General features: G+C 37.5%; 1 protein-coding gene across 2 annotated transcripts in view; it reads right to left on the bottom strand.

The window, feature by feature from the left end:
- The window catches only part of IKZF3 (IKAROS family zinc finger 3), a 50,516-nt gene that overhangs the window by 24,170 nt on the left and 2,469 nt on the right, over nt 1-23,877 (bottom strand). For both annotated transcript variants that reach the window (XM_073325782.1, XM_073325781.1), the window contains exons 2-3: nt 14,903-14,956; nt 13,746-13,856 (exon numbers count right to left, since the gene is read on the bottom strand). In XM_073325782.1, the coding sequence (XP_073181883.1) occupies nt 13,746-13,856; nt 14,903-14,956 (165 nt within the window). The remainder of the gene's footprint in view (nt 1-13,745; nt 13,857-14,902; nt 14,957-23,877) is intronic.

Consider the following 23,877-nt stretch of genomic DNA (forward strand, 5'->3'; position numbering starts at 1 on the left):
ACCCAAGGATCCAGACTGGTCTTGGGTAATGGTCCACCAGAGGTTAATCTACACAGGTACCTTATTTCTCCTTATCTGTTTCAGGAGTAACCCTGCCTCCCTATCTACCTCCTGGACAGTGCATCTCCTCAGAGTAGCAGCCGTGTTAATCTGTATCCGCAAAAAGAAAAGGAGTACTAGTGGCACCTTAGAGACTAACAAATTTATTTGAGCATAAGCTTTCGTATGTATGTAGCTCACGAATGCTCAAATAACACTGACAGCGTTTCCCTGCTTGAAACTATTGCTGCCCATTCCCATGCCCCCAAATAGGGGATCCTCCAGAGCAGACTGGGCTCAAGCAAAAGTTAGTGTAGCCTCTAGCTGTATAACTTTGCACAATACTGACTGCTAGTTGTTGGGGGGAATGTTAAACAAAACTCTTTTCCACACAGATTTATTTTTTAATAAAAGAGGGCAATCCTTACAAAATAATTCATCAGGTCCTGCACAATGTGTTAAAAGAAAGTGCACATTGCAGCTGCACCTTGCTGATACCTTCAGAAATATGTTTAAATTTCCACTTACTAATTAATGTTTTACCTGTCATCTGTATTAAATGCAGCTGCTTAGGGGAACAGGTTGGTCTTAACCTCTGATGTAGAAGACTTCTCTATAGTTTTATCCTTTATGTTTCCCACCACAAGTTCATGGTTCACATCTTTTTACTCTTTAGAGAAATATACCAATGTTCGTGAATAATATACATGTGTTTTGTCCCTGATTTCCACTGGGACAGATTAAGCAGACTGATATAGTTTAGGCTATATCTCATGGTTCCACCATGGAAAATAACTGTGTTTTGCTTTTTCCTTATTGCACACTGTTTGCAATGTTTTTGTTTTCTGATGATAGATGAGAAGGATGCACCTGAGTTCTGATCAAGGCCCTCCCCCCTAAATCATCACTACCACTCCAGCTGTCGGTGATATCCCACCAAAGCTTGAGTGCTTTTCAGTTTGCACGTAGGCGTTAAAAGAACCTCAACGGAAAACTGCAGCTACTGACAACTAAAAGATAGCAGAAAGCAGAACCTATTAGGGAAGAGTTATTTCATTTTGAGTGAATGTTGGTATAGAAATATTACCTTAAGATGTTGGCCACAATTAAGGGGAAAGTAGTACTAACAAAGTACCTCAGTGTGCTTGTGATAGGCGAAGGGAACAAGTGGCAATATTTATGCCATTTTCCCAAGGAAAAGAAAAGAAATGGCCTAGGAAAAGTAAGTCAATAACTGATCAAGTGGTAGTAGAGGTCTGCACTGCCATGCAGGAGACAAATTCAGTTTCTAGTCTAGGCCTTTTTGCTTTGCAAGCTGGCAGGCATAGGGAGGCCTCTGGAATCATAACACTAATGGTTGGGTGGGAATGCTTCATGTTGCATAAAGAGAGATTTTGACAGGTTCTGGAGAGTACCCAATCTAGTCCTCCTCAGACAAAAGGAGAATGCACAGAATTGTGGAGGAGAATTAAAGTGAGGAAAGACGAGGATATTCTTAAAGGGCTCATTGAAGTACATATAGGAACCACTTGGTTAAAAAGAATTATTGCCATAAGAATTATTGCCTCTTGTGTATAAGAATTATTGTCCCTTACGTGTTCAGGAAAGTGAAGAGGTTAATAGAGAAGAATTAATTAATCTGTCCTGGCCTGGGTAACTACTTTTTGGGGCCTTCCGGAAGACAATACACACAGCAGAAAGGATCTGGTAGATTTTACACAACAAAGTGGTGGTGTGATACATTAGGGCTGATGCACATGGTTTCATTTCCTGGGGTGATGATTATGAGATGAAAGACATACTCCAGAGTAATATTTTTGTTTCACCTGAAACGCTGTAAAAACAAAGGGTTCTGGAAAAGATCCAAAATATAAAGCTGTGATGGCAACATCAGACTGAGTCACCACAGAAACTCTGCATATATATGCTCTGTAAATTCAAGAATAATAATACACAGTCAACAACAGCAAATAATTAAGAAAAACAAGTGTGTTGTCTTGACTATACTCTCTAAGAGGAATTCTCAGGGGAACAGCCTTCAATTGCCATGCTTAATCCAATTCCTTGACATCAAACACAGGGAAAAGAATGTGAGTTTTGTGCTGTTACTGAGCAAAGTTTGTTACTGAAGTTACAGAAGACAGAAAGATTAAGAATCAGAAGCCATTAAAGGCAACAGCACAACAGGGTGATGTTGCTCAAGTATTGTACGAGGAGTGGGGTCATAATAATGAAATCCTCGACACATGCAAAAAGTCAAATGGATAACAAAAGAAACTTAATCATCTTAATGTGGCGTTTTAATGATGCTACTGATTTGCTATGCCAATTCTGAGATAATGAGCCCCCTAATGCTACAGATGTTCAGCCAGACTTAAAAAAAAAGAAAAGAAAAGAAAAAGCTTTTCTTGTATGCCATTTCCTAACTATCCAATTAAACAAATTGTGAAAGCATCTAGATAGTTTACCAGATTTTGACAGCTGTTCATAGGATTTAGAAGCTTGGAGCACTAAAGAACAAAAACAAATCTCTCTCTCTCTCTCTCTCTATATATATATATATAGAAGGATTAGAATGTTTTGTGACTACCTGTACCTGACTGATATTAACTGATGAATTGTTACATACAGTATGCAAATGTCTCCACAAACTGTTCCTAGAATTGTGAGTACAAGAGAGAATTGTGAGGTACTAAAACCACTCTTTGCCATCTCACAGAAAGTGAGATTTTCTAGCCTATGCTGACAAAATAACACAGTTGCATACCACAAAACTGAAGAAGTCATAAGAGTTTACATATTAAAGAGAATTCACAATCCTGAATGTCTATGAAAAACTCAGCAATCACTACGCAATGAACATAACGCAATGTGTACATACTGTAATTCCATAACATGGCAACCATTTTCAATCCTGTCAAGTGAAAGCATAAACAAAGAAGAAAAATCCATAATCAAATACTTGAGGAGATGCACACAGTTCATCCAATTACAAAACCTTAGATAAATTACTTCTTTTCTTTCCTTTCCATGTTTTCTTAAGATTCACAAAAGTGTTAAATTACATGTTCATTAAAAATTTCAATAAAGATTACAAAAATATTTTTCAGTATATTTAGTACTGGAGAAAGGTGCCAGGCAGGCAGCTTGCAATTTAGGCCAGGTCTAAACTACAAGCACTTTGCCAGTATAGACATAAAATTTTTATTAACGTTAATGTTAAAAATTCTATAATACACAGGTTAAGAAAAGAGTGTCTGTACATCTGGGTATAGTGCATAGATTATCCACAAATACAATGTTTGTTTAAAAGTCATAAGATACCTATAGTGCATAATCAGCAATAACCCAGATTTAGGTGAAAAAATTTAACAATACAGTTTAAATATTAGCATCCAAGTATTTGAGTACATCACTCATGAAAAGTTGTACAGTGAGTTGGTTGTAGAAAGCAAATATAGGAATGAGTGTAGATTGTCCCTCAATAATTGAGCATTTACGGTAAGGTGTCCATTTAAAAAATACATATACTGGTAAAGCACTCCTAGTGTGGATGCAGCTTTTACCAGTAAAACTATGCTTTTGCTGATATTACTGCATCTAAGGGATTTTGATGACACAGCTAGTTGGTCACAAATCACACCTCATCATATCTCTGACCAACACAGTTATGCCTGGCCTTACCCACAGGACAGGGACAACACAAACAGATACAGAGGAACTTTCCTTCACACCATTATGTCAATGTGGCTGCAGGTATCAACTGTAAGGATGAGAATGGAATTCAAGTCCTCCTGGCCCAGTCAGACTTTGAGGTTTCTCTGCTGAAAATGGTGATAAAGCCAATTAATGATGACTGTGATGATGTTTTCTGTGAGAAGATCATTTGTCAGCTAGGCACTGAAATGGATATTCTCAAGTCATTTCATAGTCCCCTGAACAACCATCAGATGAGCTCTACTAATCTGGACTGGATTAACGGGCAAGTAGAAGTAAAAGATTCCACTGCCTAATACCAGTCCTCTGAGCCACCCCTCCTCCATTGCAGCTCTGACATGGTCTGGAACAACCTTTCTGTATTTCTCCACCTGATTGTCCATTTAATTTCAAAATTCATGATTCCCCAGCAGTTGACTCCAGCCATGTCCCCTTCTGCCCTAGGGATGGAATAGACATGGCTGGAACTCACTGTACTCTGGCAATCCCAGTAGGTCTTCTAGCCCCATTACAAGACAATGGGTTTACCAGCAGGCTGGGGCTACACTACATTGCACCAGGGATTGGGTGGAGCAGCACAAAGCCAACTTTGCTTCACGTTCCATAGGTGTTCCAAGCATTGAGCCAGTGTGCCTGAGATTTTGTCTTATCAAAATAATTATTTAATCTATGGGTCAGATCCTCATCTGGTGTATTTCAGCAAAGCTTCATTGGACTTCAGTGAGTATCTGGCCCTACTGTCCTTTATTACCGTCAGATTATTTTTGCCTGTTGCAACTAGTGTCTTTAATCTTAGTTCTATAATTCACCGTCTACATTTTAGTGATAAAGAAATAAACACCCGTTTAAGTTATACACTGTATACAGCACATTTCAAGGGTGATATCTAAATGAGCCAATGTAGTGTGCACCTGGTAGAAATTTCACTTCTAAAAATAGAAGAGAAACTTTTATAATTCCTCTCTGTGGAATGCATGTTTTATGCTAATTAGTCTCTTTATTTTTATTCAGACTTCAGATAAAAATAGAAGCAAATCAGACTGAAGTACAGCACTTCAAATAGAAAAATCAGGAATACTCTTCCAAGCATTTGTACATTTAACTTCTATCTATAACAATTCCCCTTTTAATAACTGTCCTCCAAAAATCAAAATAGAACCTGATGTATCTTAAAATATAATTAAATTACCACAAAATAAATCATAAGAATTATGCTGGAAACTCAATAAATTGGTTAGTCTCTAAGGTGCCACAAGTACTCCTTTTCTTTTTGCGAATACAGACTAACACGACTGTTACTCTGAAACAGGAAATTCAGAGTTAACCCTAACCCTCAGCTTCTAACATTCTGTTTTTTTTCCCCTGTGGAGACCTATAATTTCATGAAGGATCCTATGCCCAAATATTTTAAATGTCTGTTAGCTTTTGTGTATTATCAATTGTCTGCCCTATAATAATGGTCTTTCACTTTATCGTGCTTTCATTCAGAAAGATCCCAAACCACTTTACAAAATGTTACTGATTGATCTATCTATATAGGAATTACATTGTCCAAAGCTAAGTGCTATCAACTCTGGACTGAAAGATAGCAACCATATATTATATCCAACTAAAGCTGCAGTGGGAATTTAGGGAAGCGGACTGTAATCATCCTGGATGGAATGTGACTAGAACACCAGGCATTATTTGGGGATGAGAGTTTAGTATTGATTCAGAGAGAACACCACTTCCTACTTCATCACCTGCAGTGCCTGAATTTTATCTTGAGTTCTCCCATTCAAATCCTGTCTCTGCCAATGTTGCTTAATTTACAAGATCTTCTGGCATTGATTTTCTGAACTTTTTTTTTTAAAATAAAAAAAGAAGATTAAACTCTGAGTTTTTCTGTTACTATTTAGATAACATGAGTCAGAGAACACAACTTGTAAAACTACAATTCCTAAAGTCCAGAAAGCCAGATACTGAAGTGTGATTTAATGGTTGTGATTGTAAGACAGTTGAATCAGAAAACATCTGGACATAACAATCAGACTGAAAGAGGTTATATGTTAAATTCTGATAGTATAACCTTTAAACACTATCGAATGAGATTAAGAGACATATTACTAATGTGATCAGTCAGGCTTGACTTTCTTTGGTCATCTGGTTTTTAAAATGCATTTCAAAACCTGAACTGTTTAAAGTACAATCTTGCTAATCACTCTCAAATAGATTTTCAAATGTCCTTTATTCCAATAGCACCTGATAATACTAACTGACATTTATATAGCAAATTTGATTCCAAAATGTTTTCAAAATTATGCACAATATACAGGATTGAGGAATCACTCCTGTGTGGAGTTTAGCAGCCAGTACACCATAGTGCATAAGGAAGGGAAAATTTTGGCCCAAAAAAGCAAGGCAAATTCCTACTCTTATGAAAAGTACCAGTGGAAATTTAATGAACATGCAGAGAAGACAGGACCTTGGTTTTTAAGGTACTGCCCAAAAGACCCAAACAGATTAAACCGCATGAAACTCAAATTATCTATTTTGGAAGAATGAAAGGTGAGTCAACCAAACCAGGATTTGAATGTATAATTCTAGATAATCCAGGTTTTGAAACTAGATTTTTAGATCACAAAAAGCTTCCCCTCCAGAGTTACTTTGTTGCGATAATATAATCCATTAATTACTTTTGCACTTTAATCTAGCTTTGACCGCCTCTGGGTTAATTTCTGCATTCCAGCATCCTTCCAGTGACTCAAACATTATTAAACTCATCCTTTTTTGCCACATAAATAGGTCTGGGGATAAAGTGTGAGTTATCTTAATTGATATCCTCTACTAGCCCATGTTTCTGTAAACTGATTCTTGTCTAATGTGACGTGTGATCTGATTTCCAGGGCCATTCTCTCATCTTCACCTCTCATATGTTGTGTACCGCATGGGAAAAAATAGGTCCCCGGTCTAGATTTCATTTCAGTACAAAAAGAATAAAATTGTCCCAGTTTTAATTTCACAGTTGTATTGTATGGATCTATGGGTTACATACAGTGTGAACAGAGGAAAGGGAGTACAGACCTTGAGAACTAAAAATCTATTGAATAATAGTATGTACCTTTTTCCTCCTTGGCCTTGCCTTCTCTGACCAGATATGATACAGATAGTCACATACCTCAAAAGAAATTTAGTCTTTTTTTCCTAGGTAAGGATAATGGATTAAACAGACTAAGGAAATGACTGCACATTTCTGGCTAAGGCAATCAAGATTACTGAGTTTTCATACCTCTAATTCCTAATTACATACCCCTAATTCCCTGTTATAAGTGCCCAGTACAACACAATCTGCAACTGTATGTCATTCATAAACAAATTGTAATGAAACTGACTAATTTTTGTTGATGTCATTAAAAATGTTTGGCAGTATTGCTTTTTGTTGACAGTACAGTACTGCAGAGTTAAAACAAAGTAGAGTAAATCTTTTGTTGATAACATTAGGGAGATGTGACTTTCAGTTCAGACATAGCTATCAAAGCTCACAGACTTGACACAGTTAACCAGTACAGACTCCTTGCCTGGTTTTAACACTTACAGAAATCCCCTGTTAAGTGAACTTCTGCAGCAAAGTACTGCTGATGTTGTGAGATAACCCCTGAGTCCCATGAGCGGCAGGGCTCGATCTAGGCTTGGGAGATGTAATATTCTGATAAAAAACGGCACTTCCTTTTCAAGCAGATAAGTGCGTGTGCTAAACAGCACCACTGGAACCTCAGTGAGCGCCTAAGCGAGGGTTTGTCAGCCTCTCCTGTCTCACTCCAGCCTTTTAACCGCCCCCTTTCACACACCTAAATGCAGCAGCAATTAGCATCCATAAACCACAAATGTGGCTTCTATTTCTTTTTATTTCACAACCATGAAAGCTAGCTAACATTCATAACACTGAAAAAGTAGTCTGCCTCAACCAATGATGGAATTGAGACTTTAATTATAGTACTTGTGCTTGACCTGTGTCTCCCATGGAAACAAATATTTTTAATTTAATTTTTAAATTAAGGACTCTTCACTTAAGCATGTGCGCCACTCAAGGCCACCAGGGTGGGGGATATGAAAAGGAAAGGGAAGTCTAAATCCTTCCCCCAATATCTGCCTCGTTGCTTGTCTCTTTTCTGACTAGTTACAGGAAGCACCATTGGAACACTTTTTTTCATAGTTGCAGGCAGGCATACACCATGTGCACCACAGCATACAACTTCAATTCCCTTGGGGCAGCAAGGGTTCTTTTTGTTCTTCACCAAGCTTTTTATTAACCTGCTACTACAGTTCTCTGTCTAACTGCTTGCACTATATTCAGTGATCATACTAAGGTCAAGCTCATTTCCTTGGGCTGTGTGTGTGAAAGGCTGAATTTCACTCACCATGTGTAACCTTTCTATGGCAGGTTTTGAGCATGCGGCATGCAGGCAGAGGGAGCATCATATCACCCAGTGTGTGTTTGTTTGGCCAAGGGACTGTACAAATTCGAAATTGCTAGCTACAACTGCAGATTTTCTTACAACTGATTTGCAATGTTCCTGGGATGCTGCTTCTTGTTTTCCACTGAGAACAATGAAGAGGGATACAGAAATGCAACAAGAATATTAGCTTTGATGAGATATTTTGACATTATATCATAATTCATTTATTGCCATTATTTTCTGTAATGTCAAAAAATTAGCCCAAAACTTCTACCAAACCAGTCCAGAGTTGGACAATATACAGATTGCAGTTGTCCCCACCTCGCACAAAGCTTGAAACTATGTCTCCATTACTCTATATGGAAACCACCTCCCCTGATAATGCAAGATTAATAAGTGAACAAGCTCTAAGAAATGATCATTGTTACCAGGTATGGATGATTTAATCATATAACAGGGAAAATGCTGGCTTACAGCAGTAATGAAAGACAATTATTATTGTTGGAGATATCTTTAATTGAAAAAAAAAAATACTAAACTATCAAATGCCTGATCGCCATCCAAATAGATGGCTGCCTGCCATTCAGCAGCTGGAGAACACCGTTTGGGAATGGACAATGACCACAGGCTGGTGGAACTGAGTTCTTCTCAAAACCTGGCATGAGCGTCCATGGCTGTATAACATCAAGATAGGAAAGGAGGCTTCTCGGTAGGCCTTTGGTGAGCTAAGCTTGATAGTGAAGCACCAGAACACAGGGATGAGAGCACTGCTTCAATGTGGAAGAGATTTTGGACTTCCCTGTGAAAAAACTGTCCACCCTGGTCTTTTGGGGACAAGTTTGATGATGGGAAGTCAATGGAGGGTATGTTGTGGAGACTTGCAGGACAATACAAAATGTGTTGCAGGGTGCGTGATCAAACGGAGTAAAAAGGCCACATGAGGGGCCAGAATATGGACAACCCTGGTTGCGCAGGTGTCATCAAAGCCTGGTTTGACCTGTATAAGTTTTAGGATTGGTGATGATGAAAAGATGGAAAGAGCCCAGCTTAGCCTGAGTCTGCACTCCTCACTTCCATTTCCAAAGTCGCAATGGTGGCACCATCTTTTCTGCTACTAAACTCTTCCTTAGGCCTGGAACATGCCAGAACCCCAGCCTCCTTCCCACATCCTGCTATAAGTCAAGCTCCATGACATTGTGAAACAGGGTTCTGTGGTTTGCATGGGGTGTGGAGGTCCCCATGTAGCTCTTCCATGGCATCACCACCCAGAAGAGTGGACGTTGTCAGCTTTGCTACTCTAGGACCTTCTCCACCCACAACGGGATTGGGGCAAGCATAGCATTTGATTCACACTAACTGAATCCATTTAAAACTCTTTACATTTAAACATTTATTTTTAATCTTCAAAGCTGCAGGGGTGATGAAAGCTTTGGTGGATCATCAAGGGATGTTCATGAATGTGTACACAAGGTGGCCCGACAAAGAGCATAATGCCAGAATTTTCAAAAACAGTGGACATGTGACGAGCAGAGAAAGGGGAACTGTATTCCTACTAACAACACTGACATGTTACCACTGTGATTCTGGATGACTCTGCATACCCATTTTTGCCACGGCTAATAAATCTTTTCATAGTTACAACAAACCCAAAAAGATGCACATCCACTAATAAATCCAGCAGGTGCAGCATGGTGATGGAATGTGCATCCAGGTAACTGGAAGTAAAATGAAGATGGTTGTTGACCTGCAATGACTGTTCAGTGACTAATGTTCGAATTATCATACCCAATACATTTTGTATAGCATATGTGAAAGCAAACGTGAAGTTTTTAATTAACAATGGAATGCGAAGGCAGCTGGATTGGTATAAGTTCATGCACATACAGTCACACAAGCAACTGTTCTTGAGCCTGTTAGCATAGCCTGCACTCAGCATGCTGCACAAATTAGAACTACTCTGTGCATAGACTATCAGACTGATGGTGCAGAACTGTATGTGAAGCAAACACAAAACACAAGAACCAGAGGTCCCATAACACAAGAACCAGGAGTTACTCAATGAAATTACCAGGCAGCAGGTTTAAAACAAACATAAAGAAGTACTTCTTCACACAACATATAGTCAACCTGTGGAACTTGTTGCCAGGGGATGTTGTGAAGGTCCAAAGTATAACTGGTTCAAAAGAACTAGGTAAATTCATAGAGAATAGGTTAATCAATGTCTATTACTCAAGATAGTCAGGGATGCAACCCCACGCTGTGGGTGTCCTTAAGCCTCTGACCGCTAGCAACTGGACGATATATTCCCTATCACTCGATAATTATCCTGTTCTGTTCATTCCCTCTGAAGCATCTTGCACTGGCCACTGGTAGAAGACAAGACACTGAGCTAGATGGACAATTGGTCTGACCCATTGTAGCCATTGTTATGTTCTTAAGTAGTAAATGTAATTTTATGTTGTGATGCTGTGGTATGTCTTTTTATGTATTAACATCCTTCTCCTATTTCCTCAAAATCTCTTTATTTGTACATTGAACATCTTCATAGAGGAGTGGATTATTGTGGTGTTGTAGTGGGTTTATACTCTGGGTTGTTTCATGAAGGATGAATGTTATAATGGCAAGGTAGTTTATTGAAGAGTGAATTGATGATGTATTGTTATTAATAACAGTATCTTTGACATGTAAAATTCACAGAACCTTTGTTTTCAAGAATAAAAGTTATTGCACAAAAGAGGGTTGCAGCAGGTCAGCTGCCATATAAAATAATATGTACAAGAGCAGGGTCAACATAAATGTTCTCTTCTCTGCACATAAAATATATTTGGATATAGCTTTTCTTTCATACTATTGCAGGTAGGTGAAGTGCCTGGAAAAATGTCATGAAGGAGCTAAAAGTAGGGGGCAGTCAAGTAACTACTAATGTCCTGATTGATGCCAGGATATTGGGCAGGTGATACGTTTTAGGTTCAGGCCAGATTTTCAAAGATATGTATGTGACTAAAGATGCAAAGGGGTGCCCAGTGGGATCTTCTAAAGCACCTAAGCAGTTTTGTTATTTAAATCCTATTGATTTCAAAGGAAGTTAGGCAACTAACTTGCTTACACACTTTTGGAAAATCCCATTAGGCATCTATATGCATCTTTAAGTGACTAAATACCTTTGAAAATCTGGTCCTCAGTCTCTAAGGATATGTCTACACTATGGAGATGATACCGGCACAACTATGTCTGCATATGTTATGCTGGCATAACCCCATAGTGTAAACGCAGCATACATTAACAGAAGTGGTTTTTCTGCCAGTGTAGCAACACCACCTCCCCAAACAACGTTAGCTACATTAATGGAAGCACTCTTCCATTGATATAGCTGCATCTACACTGGAGGTTATGTCAAGATAACTACATTGGTCAGGATTTTTTCACACCCTGACTGACGTAGTTATACAAATATAACTTTCAAGTGCGGCCAAAGCCTAAGTAGCCCATTCTTTGGCAGAACTGAACACTTTTGCAGGATGTGGCATGGAAGCACTTTCTACTCCTGCTGCCTGTGCTGTACCTAGTTTGTGGAGAACTAGAGGACTTGCCTCATTCACCAGTTAACACTAAATTTACTTTATATATCGTTTTGTATTTTGTTAAAGCAGTTTTATTTTTAATTACTGAAAGGTTCTAAATGTGAAAGTTCATTTTAGACCAAAGTAAAACTGTTACTTCCAAGTTATGGCAAAAGCAGATAACATCTAACTTTAGCCATTTAGATCAGCGGTTCTCAAACTGTGGGTCGGGACCCCAAAGTGGGTCTCGACCTCTTTTTGATGGGGTCACCAGGACTGGCTTAGACTTGCTGGGGTCCAGATCCGAAGCCCAAGCCTCAGGGCTTTAGCCCTAGGCGGCGGGGCTCAGGTTATAGACCCCCTGCCTGGGGCTGAAGCCCTTGGTCTTCAGCTTTGGCACACGTAGGGCAGCAGAGCTTGAGTGGGCTCAGGCTTCGCTCACCCCTCCTGGGGTCATGTAGTAATTTTTGTTGTTAGAAGGCGGTCGCGGTGCAATGAAGTTTGAGAATCCCTGACTTAGGTGACCAATTCAGAGAAAAAAATTTTAAATGTCATGATTTAAGTAAATCCTGATTCAGAAAACTGCCACCTGAAGCCACAGACATAATTTGTCTTGATACTAGTGTATTTTCATGGACATGGTGTATTTGAGAGGCAATATGAAACTGCTAAAACACCACATGGCTTTTCCTCAGTATATATTACCACATCCTCTGCCAAGCAGTATTTTTCACTGTCTGTGGTTGAGAACTGGCATAAATGAACATGCTCTACTCAGAGTAGCTGGAATGTTTATTAATGCTGTGATTTCACTTTATGACCATCTAGATACAGAGACCTTTTTCAAGGCCCCCTATCTCAAATGTTGCAATCCTAAAGGCCACACCATGAAAGATTTCCAAGAATCTAAGGACTGCATCTTTTATCTTTTTTGCCTATTAGGTGCTTTGATACTACAGAGAAGAAGCCATACCAGTTTCTAGATAGAAAGAGTTAAATAGACATATAAATGTACATAGGATATCTTTTCAATTAAAAATAGGTACACATGGGTGTAATATTTGTATCTTCCTTGAGAGATATATAGAAATTGTTTGAATTCATGTTCAATAAAAACCTAGAGTTGCTCAGCTTTTTCCTCACTGAGCAGTTACAGGGAAAAGATTACTGTGTGCAGCAGTTTAAGATTCCATAGTGCACTCTTGTTCCAGGAGTACAGAATAATCTACCCTTCCTTTAGAAAATGAAGCTGAAAGCTGTGAAAATATTCTGAGTTAATAAAAGTGGTGAAGTGATATTGATGCACAGTGCCTTGCTAGCATTTATATTGTTTTATCTGAAACAAACTACTTGTTTCAAAACATTTCAGTGTATGATTTTCAACAAGAAAACTTCGAGTGAATGATTCTGCATGAGGTGCATTACCCAAACTGCCTCTCATTATCTGAAAGTCTGTCACGGCTTCCAACAAAATTGCACCCAGAGTTACATAACACTCCCTTCTTCTACAGTTTTGGAATCTGATATATTATTACTTACTATACGTGTATGATCTGTTATGTCTGTGTAAGTAATACATTATAAGTTCTTTGGGGCAGGGACCATTTTTCCTTGAGCTTTTGTACAGCATTGAGCACACTATTAGAGCTTGCTAAATAATAAATAAAGTTAATCTATAAACTCATTCATAAACCCAAGATTGAAATGTACAGCATTTATCTGAGAGTGAACATTTCATGGGTCCTGTATAAATGACCTACGTACAATCTGCACATGGAGATTGTTTGATGGGAAATAGTAGTACTTCCTCCAATCTCCATATCACCTGGGAATCTGTTAAAATGTTCAGACCTCAAACTCATATTTCTCTGTTTGTATATCACGTAGCACACGGGAGCATGATCCTAATTAAAACTTCTAGGCACGAACATAACACAATCAAAGGAAGAAGAAGATCTTTAACTATTGTTTTCATCATGCAACCCCTGTTTACCTCCTGTTTCTTCATGAGGTTGACTGTGCTCTTTCATATCTTCCCTACTATCCATGTTTTCCATCTCCTGGAATTTGTTCACATTACAGTCTTTCAAAACTTCCTGTCCTTCTGAAGAAAAGAAAATGTTAAATGATAAGTAACCCTTCAATAGCATCTTCCATGTGATTATCTCAAGGCACTTTGCAAACTTTAAAATAATTTTCACAACACTCATGTCAGTCACCATTTTACGGATGAGCAACATAGCTCAATGATTATGATCATTCACTGAGTCACGGATAGAATTGGGAACAGATCCCCAAAACCATACACCCTTCTAAAACAGCAACTATCACCAATGCTATAGAATATACATCTAAAAGGAGTGTTAATCTATTTTTCAGACTTAAATATTCTGGAACTGTTCTGAGTCAGGTTAAAACAGATATAAACTGAAGTATAAGTAATTATATTTAATATGCCGTAGGACCTTGCTAATGTGTCCTAATGACTAGGAAACCCATTGCAAATTAGTTAATTTTATGAATTAGCAGATAAATAAACAAGAACTTTAAATAAAGCATAGAAAATGCTCACAAGATGTACTTTGCTCATATGGGGCTCAATCCTGCAAGATGCTGAAAACTCTGGCCCTTATCTAGTAAAGTGCTTGAACACATGCTTAACTTTAACCACGCGAGTAATCTCATTGAACCCAATGGATTTGTATCCGTGCTTTTGGAAAAATCACCCCCTTAAATAGGAAAATTGTTAACTATATCACTGGTGATCACTTTGGCAGAAACAGCAATTAATGTGCTTATCCCACAATTCCAAATTGCCTCCCAGGCAGAAAAAGGCCCAACTATCACTTAACCAGATACCAAAACCTCCAGCTTAATTTCTAAAACCTTTTCTTTTGTCCATGAGCAATGATAATTCTGAATCACATTCTTTTAATTTCTCGTCTATCACACTATTTTCTAAAATTCTATTGCCCTCTTATGCATTTACTTCAACTCAAGAGTTTAATTTTCTGTCCTCTAATGTCCATCTTAAGTTTTGTAATGTATCATCTAGTTCTAGTACATTGTGCAATTCTTCCATTTTTATTCCATTTAAAATTAACTAAGATTTTAAAGAGGAGGGTGAGAGAAAGCTTAAGGGTACAGTACCTGTAGCCACTGACTGTTCCTGAGAATTACTTAGATCCATACCTGACTGTGTATCTGGAAAGGACACAGACAAAGTAAATACTAGCAGCACTGTAAATTGCTAATAATATTTTTTAAATGATCTCTGCTCTAACAAAGCTAGAAGAGTATAATTTATTATGAATAAACCTAAACAGCAAAATTGACATTAATAATCTAAAGAAAGAGCTATCAAACAATTATTTTTATCAAGTGGAACTTGTACAATATAATTAATTTATACCCATTCTTTTTCTATAGCTCGACTAGTGTTAGGTGTCCAAAACAAGCAAACAGCATTCTTCCTTTTACAGTTTCTCAGTGTTACCGAATCAAATCATCTATGTTTTCCATTTAAGACCTCATTCTGAATGCAGCTTGATGGTAGTAGCTATGCATGGGAGGGATTTCTGTGGAGCAGAGTACTAGATGCTCCTAGATTCCCTTATTAACAAAAAGGAAAAAAGCTCCTATTAATTTTGTTACATCAAATTTGTTTAAATAGGGGTGCAAAACTAACTTTGTTTCTGATTTCTCATAGGGATACTGGGGCAGAGATTTTAAAAAACTGGAGACTAAAGATAGGCTCCTAAGTCTGTATTTAGGAACATATATATGTGGTGTGATTTTCTAAAGTGCTGAGCACCCAATAGGTCCCTTTGAAATCAGTGGGAGCTACAGGTTCTCAGCACCTCTGAAAATGACTTAGTAGCTTAAGCAGTCATTGATTTTTTTAAATCCTGGCCTGTGTAGATCAATGTACTGCACTTTCTAGATGCCTGTACTGTCATGACAACTTACAAATGTGGCTGATATTAATATTCACCTTTTTAATGGTGCCGTAGCTCCCTGTTCCTTTATTTCCTCTTTCCTTCACTATTTTTGTTCCTTTACATGTCAAAAAAATCTTGAATTGTCTTTACATAATCAAACAAGAGACCCAGAGCACATAAAACTCATTCCTGACAGTTACATAACAGAAATGCACATACTGTGGCAGTGAGGTGTTAACCACTACTGACATTTACCCCATAATTATCTATCTTTACCACCACTGTTTATGGAACATTTTTGTGGTCTCTTCAACATCAAAATGTAAAGCTTTGGTAACTAAAAAGTAAAGATGCCTGGCACTGCATAAGGTTATCCTAAAAATTCTGGGCGAGTGTGACCTTACTGACCTGCTCAGCTTAGTAAAAGTAAGTTAAAAAAAAAAAAAGTTTTGTACCTGCCTGATAAAGTTGCTAAAAATTTTGGATCTATTTTGGTCTCTTAAATGCTTGTGTTTAGCTTTCATTTCTCAAATATTTTATCTGTGTCGCTCCCACTATGGTTAAACAGTAATGAGCAGGGGGGGAGGAGCGAGGGCTCTGCAGGCTCAGGGGCAGGAAGGGGTGGAATGGGGGCAGGCCCTGTGGCAGAGCCAGGGGTTGAGCAGTGAGCACCCCCCGGCACACTGGAAAGTTGGCGCCTGTAGCTCCAGCCCCAGAGTCGATACCTGTACAAGGAGCCGCATAGTAACTTCTGAAGAGCCACATGTGGCTCCGGAGCCACAGGTTGGCCACCCCTGAGCTAGACCATAATATTTATTCTAGGGCTGTTGATTAATCGCAGTTAACTCACGCGATTAACTCAAAATTAATCGCGATTAAAAAAATTAATCAGTGTTTTAATCGCTCTGTTAAACAATAGAATACCAATTGAAATTTATTAAATTTTTGGATGTTTTTCTATATTTTCATATATATTGTAGTCTGTGTTGTAATTGAAACCAAAGTGTATATTATTTTTATTACAAATATTTCCACTGTAAGAACGATAAACAAAAGGAATAGTATTTTTCAATTCACCTCATACAAGTACTGTAGTGCAATCTCTTTGTCCTGAAAGTGCAACTTACAAATGTAGATTTTTTTGTTACATAACCACACTCAAAAACAAAACAATGTAAGACTTCAGAGCCTACAAGTCTACTCTGTCCTACTTCTTGTTCAGCCAATCGCTAAGACAAACACATTTGTTTACATTTACATGAGATAATGCTGCCCTCTTTTTATTTACAATGTCACCAGAAAGTGAGAACAGGCATTTTCATGGCACGTTTGTAACTGGCATTGCAAGGTATTTAAGTGTCAAATATGCTAAACATTCTTATGCCCGTGCATGCTTCAGCCACCATTCCAGAGGACATGCTTCCATGCTGATGATACTTGTTAAAAAAATAATATGGTAACTACATTTGTGACCTAACTCCTTGGGGGAGAATTGTATATCCCCTGCTCTATCTGCATTCTGCCATATATTTCATGTTATAGCAGTCTCTGATGTTGTTCATTTTCAGGTTTTAAAGTAGCATCCGATGAAGTGAGCTGTAGCTCAAGAAAGCTTATGCTCAAATAAATTTGTTAGTCTCTAAGGTGCCACAAGTACTTTTCTTTTTGTTCATTTTAAGAACACTTTCACTGCAGATTTCACAAAACTTTTCACAAATGCTTTCAGAAGTCTTAAAAGAGCAACACTCTGATGCGGAAACTACAGAATCCAAACCACTAAAAATAAAAATCAACCTTCTGCTGGTGGCATCTGAATGAAAATGCGTCAGTCCACACTACTCTGGGTTGTTATTGAGCAGAATCCGTCATCAGCATGGACGCATGTCCCCGGGAATGGTGGTTGAAGCATGAAGGGACATATGAATCTTTAGCGCATCTGGCACATAAATATCTTGCGATGCCAGCTACAACAGTGCCATGAGAATGCTTGTTCTCTCTTTCAAGTGACATTGTAAACAGGAAGCGGGCAGCATTATCTCCTGCAAATGTAAATAAACTTGTCCGCCTGAGCGACTAGCTGAACGAGAAGTAGGACTGAGTGCACTTACAAGCTCTAAAATTGTACATTGTTTTATTTTTGAATGCAGTTTGTTTTTTTACATAATTCTATATTTGTAAGTTCAACTTTCATGACAAAGAGATTGCACTATAGTACTTGTATTAGGCGAATTGAAAAATACTATTTCTTGGGTTTTTTTTTTTTTTTTTTTTTTACAGTGCAAATACTTGTAATCAAAAATATATATAAAGGAGCACTATACACTTTGTAGTCTGTGTTTTCATTGAAATCACTATATTTTAAAATGTAGAAACCATCCAAAAACATTTAAATAAATGGTATTCTATTATTGTTTAACAGTGTGGTTAATTTTTTTAATTGCACGATTAATCGTGTTTAATTTTTTTTAATCGCTTGACAGCCTTAATTTATTCATGTCTCTTCATCCCTTCTAAGTCACCATGAGATCTCTATATGCGATCTAAAGCAGAGATATTCATAAAGACAAAGATGTCATAATGTAATTCCTAAACATAAAGAGCTAATATCTCTCCCTCTCTTAAATCATTTGTTTTTCATTTAACGGCTATGGGATGTCACAGCTCTGAAATCTAATAACTGAATGCCATGTCCAGATTTATATGAAGTCTGATAATTCAGTAATATCTGGATTGTGGGAATAACTTAGCATTTTGACCTCTTCCTGGTCACTTCTGACTCTTTTTGATTTCTGAATAGAGTTGCATGTTGCGAAATAAAGTCTTCCAAAGTTAATGTTTGAATGTGTAGTTCAAGAAAGAACTTAAGCATATGCTTGAGTGTCTAAGTGTTTTCCTGAATTGGGGCCCAAATTAGAAGGAAAGTAATTGGGGGGGGGGTTGGTTGTCCATGCTAATTTCTATAAAATAATGTTATACTTTTAAATGCTTCACAATAAATGCCCTAAAGGTTGCCTTGAAGGTACTTCATTTTGTATGACAGTTTTTTCCACTAAGAGACAAGGTGGGTAAGGTAACATTTTTTATTGAACCAGCTTCCGTTGGTGAGAGAGACAGTTTTTGAGCTACACAGAGCTCCTCTTCAGGTCTGGGAAAGGAACTCCCAGCATCACAGCAAAATGCAAAGTCGAACAGATTATTTAGCATAAGTAGTTAGTACATATTTTCCACTGGTTTTCTTGCCCATACATTTCACCAGGTACCTTATGTAATGAAAAAAGAGATCCCTTAGGTCAAAGACTTTCAGACAAGACATCTTCTGAAGAACAACCACCAGGGAAAGCTAACATTTGTCTTCAATCCCATTTACTACCGATATCAAATAACCACTTGATATGTTGATCATCAACTAAATAGAAAGGCTAAGTAGTTTTGTTCCATTAATGTTCATTTCCTTCTGTTTTACTCTCCGACTTTTTGGGCAACCATTTGCCGATCTGGTGGGCATCATTCACATGCAGTATTTACTGTACTTGTTCCACATGTATTGTTTTGATTTTTCCATACTCTGGTTTCAGCTCTAATCTTTTCATAGTTGAATGGACAAATAAAATGTTGGTTTTAGCTACATGACATACATTCTTAGCTCCTGATGGGCCTCATCCCAAGAAGATAAAAATATCCACCTCTAAAAAGGCAGAGACTGTCATTCACTACAAGTTTGTACAATGCCTAGCACAATAGGACTCAACCTGTTGGAGATATTTAGGTGCAACCGCAATATAAATGTTAAACAATATGTTTGATTTTTTTAATCAATACTTCAAAAGAAAAAAATTCTGTGATATCTGCAATGTAGATCTCAGAAATACAGAAAGCTGTGTTTTATATACTATAACATATAGTGCATAATTTGAAGACCTACTCTAACTTTCACAAAAATGTACAGTACAGTTCTCCAGTTCTGCATGTCTTCTGAATTTTTGACAGCAGAGTCTAAGAAAATAACATTTTGACCAAAAGTGGGTGAATGTATCCAGAGACAAAAGTCACTTATGTGTTATCTAAAACAGGCTGATCTTTAGGCAAATTATGGAGTACATCCTGTTCTATAACCTTTTTGGAATAACTTGAGATCTTAAGCATCTCTTGAAGTGTTCTCAAAAAGGAATCATCTGGCATCATGTGATATTACCCACCATTACACTAAATAAGAAATCCAAATGCAAAATCCACCGTTCATGTATCTCATGGCACTGAGTGAATACCTGTCCACTGATATATATATGCCATTCCTGTGGCTTTCTTTCAGTTTTTTTGTTCCCCCCCAAATGAGCACTATCCCTGTTTTTTTCCATCAGGAATGTAAAAGGGCTAGTATTTCCTTCTGACTATGTAAACTCCTCAAATACTCTCCATTGGGAATAAGCACAATTAATAATAAAAGAAAAAATAGCTAATTCTCTGATTATTAATGTGTTCTCCAGTTACATTTTCAGTGTAATAATAAACTGTGAAATGTGAATTAGCTTTCCATTTTCATGTGATAAGAGATCCTCTTCAGAAGCCTATTTTATCTGAAACCATCAATCCTGGGAAATTACTACACGTCTTAACACTTCAATAATCTGTTTTTTTCAAAGCCTAATTTATTATATTCAAATCATATCCAAAGAAAAGGTGTTAAAATGCTCAGCAGAAAAGGTAGAAGTCCATTGGTTCATGCAATGCAACTTTTTTCATATTTGTCTTATATCATAATTAAACACATTACATTGTCATGTTCCAAAGCCACAGTCAAAAAGTTAAATGCAAAAAAATTATATATTACTAGAAATACTGGACTTAGAAATCAAGGAGTTTCACAGCTAAGGCATTCGATTTGTCATTTTCTTACCTTATAAAGTCTAAATATGAAGGCCTAGAACAGTGTATGACAGGCTTCTACTGTGATACTTATGGGAAACTCCCAGCTGATAATAACTAGGTATATGTCCAGTTGGGACCATTGATACCAATTCTAATTAGCTGCATGTTTATATCTTCTAGTTGTACAAACAACTAGTGTATGTACCAAACAGCCTGATTTTGTTACACTATCATATTTTTATTCCACTCTGACATAATCAAGAGGCCTTAAAATGAGTGGGAAAAGCTCCCTATGCGAACATGGGGGGAAGGGGGGAGAGGGAGGGCACCTGGCTGGTGTGGAACTGGTGTAAGGACTCTGCAGGGATCAAACTCCCAGAACTAAACACAGTGGGTATATCAGGAACATGTTGGGGGCGTGGCTGCACTGTATTGTGGCAGCTATTTGCTTGAGGGCCCACAAATAGATTCATAGATTCATAGATATTTAGGTCAGAAGGGACCATTATGATCATCTAGTCTGACCTCCTGCACAATGCAGGCCACAGAATGCAAACCATCTGAACACTGATTTCTGAATGGCTTGACAGAGGCACAAGGAAATGACAGATGACTTGCCCAAGGTTACATAGAGAGTAACTGAACAGCGTGATCAAAAACCTAGACTCTTAATGAAGTTATACTACTTTAGATTGTGATCTTGATATGTCATTCAAATCAAATAATGTTGGCCATGGTTCATCTTTGGATGGGACAGCACCATAAAAATTCCCAAGGATGCTGCAGGAAGTGTTGGAGATTCATTAGGTATTATTCTTCCCTCTGAACCTTCACTAATCAATGCCCTAGCATGGTGTTAGAAACACTGAGGAGCTGTCTTTCAAGTGAAATGTAAAGCCAAGTTTCTGATCATGGCCTTCTACCCAAGAGTAGGACAGTGTTAGCTCTAGTGTCCTGACCATTTTCAACTAAACTCTTCCTGAAGTCGCAATTGGGTATGGCATTCTTCACTTAATATCTTAGACATCTATGTAGTGCTTATAAATGCTGTTGTCCAGTGTTTGCATTTCAGGTGTAAGTGTATGTGCATTTCAGTGTTAGTCCTGTGTTTAAAAAACATTTTGGGATGAAAAGCATTACATACATGTGAGCTATTTTTCATTACGGACCACCAGTCTTTTGCTATAACCATTGGATTAATTATATTAATTTCTTAAGAGAGCAGAGACTCATTATACTAATTTCTTAAGAGAGCAGTGTCTCTAGAAAGCTCTAGTGTCTACTACCCTGCTGACTTGGGAAGCAAAATATAAATTAAAGTTACCTAGAGACCATCTTAAATTAGGGCTGATCTATGTCAACACAGTTTTTGTACCCCTATATTGATTTAGAAACCAATATAGCTAAAGCACTACAACTCCCTAGAGTGGACACAGTTATACCACATAAAGGTATACTTTATTCAAATAAGTTATATATAATATAAGCACCTTTGTATGGTATTCAATCAGCTATACCAGTATAAGAACCTTTATATTGTATTCAATAATCTATACCACTTTAATGCACTAAACTGTACCAATATAAGCATCTTTAAAGGTATAACTGTGTCCATACTAGGGAGCTGTACCATTTTAACTATATCCATTTTTAAACCACTAGTTATGGTGGTACAAAAACTGTTTAGACCAGCCCTTAAGCTCTCAGTGCAGGGACTATCCCTTTATGTGGATTTATACAGTGCCTTGCACAATAGGACCCTGGTCATGAGTGGGGCCTTTGAGAAATATAGCACTATAAATTAATTAATATTAAAAAATAATGACATTATGTATCATGTTTTTTTCCCCATTCACTAATACCACAGTATTTGCATAACTTTCAGGCCTCAATATCCATTCATCTGCACCTGGTTTTCATCAGACGTTAGTCTTCTCTAAAGGTCCTTCCTTCAAGCCCTTATGTTTTCTTCATACATCCTCAGACCTCCCTTCTCAATAAAATATTTTGAGCCAAATCCTTCCTTGTACCATGTAGGTGTGCTAGAAGGAGAAATGGACATAGGAAGCCTCTGTGCTCCATGAAAACAGTAGAACAATATCTACTTAGCGCTCAGAAAAGCACAAGGTGGGGCTCACTTACGTATCGGCTAGTCCTCATAAACTTCATGGGGGCAGGAACTGCCAGCTAGGGTACATGGGAAATGTGCAGCTGACTAAAGTGTATGTTGCATTTGGTGTGCAATGTTCATTTACAAAACAGAAGTAAAGTGCAACAGGTAGTGAGACTCACTCTATGCCAGCATCAGAATTGTCAAATAATACTTAACAAAAAAACCTTATTCAAGGGATATTATTTTATGAACGTTTTATTCTGTTATTTGACCAGCATACAGAAGTGGCTGAATAACTTGTGAACATATGTAATTAATCAAGTATTCAATGACTTGTGATCTTGACAATTAAATATACAGTGAATAATATCTTTCTATTGGCCACACATCTAACCAGCGGAATGGCAAGTGTGAATCTGTCACTGTTATGTTCTCTTCTCTCTGTTTGCCACCACCAGTTAAGAGCAGGATTTTGCCTTCTTTACTAGTATACAGTTGCACTGGAAAATGTAATAATTCAACATATCAAGGATGAAATCTTGGCCCCACTGAAGTCAACTGAAGTTTTCCAATTGACTTTAATGGAGTCAGCATTTCACTGCAAATACCTATTTCACAGATTACTATTTGCATTCTCTTGTATTTTCAATTTCTAAAGACAATTATCCCTGCTATTGTTGCATTCTATACTATTTGCATTCTCTTGTATTTTCAATTTCTAAAGACAATTATCCCTGCTATTGTTGCATTCTATACTATTTGCATTCTCTTGTATTTTCAATTTCTAAAGACAATTATCCCTGCTATTGTTGCATGTAGTAGAGAAATTAAAACTATTTACTCTGTCTTGATACCATCTTAACAGGTGCAAGGAACCTCTGAAATAAAAATACAACAGTCTAGGCCTCTGTCTGCAATCAGAACTACACAGTTTAAATTTTTAATCCACCAAGAGTCCTAATGCAAGATCAGTCTTTATTACATATAGTATGTAATTTCTTTTGCCACTGTCATATAATTTCCAATATTTTTCATATTCGAAACCATGTTATACTTCTAACACGTGAACAAGGGAAAGCCTATTTAATTTTCAGGTTGAAGTGCCTTATTTGGCATTTCAAACTTCAATAACTTCCTGAATAAAACACTTGGCCCTATTTCATCTTTTATTAAACAAAATTATTTCTTTTTACTTTTTAGATTAT

The sequence above is a fragment of the Lepidochelys kempii genome, chromosome 27 (assembly GCF_965140265.1).
Source record: "Lepidochelys kempii isolate rLepKem1 chromosome 27, rLepKem1.hap2, whole genome shotgun sequence".
Lineage (NCBI taxonomy): Eukaryota > Metazoa > Chordata > Testudines > Cheloniidae > Lepidochelys > Lepidochelys kempii.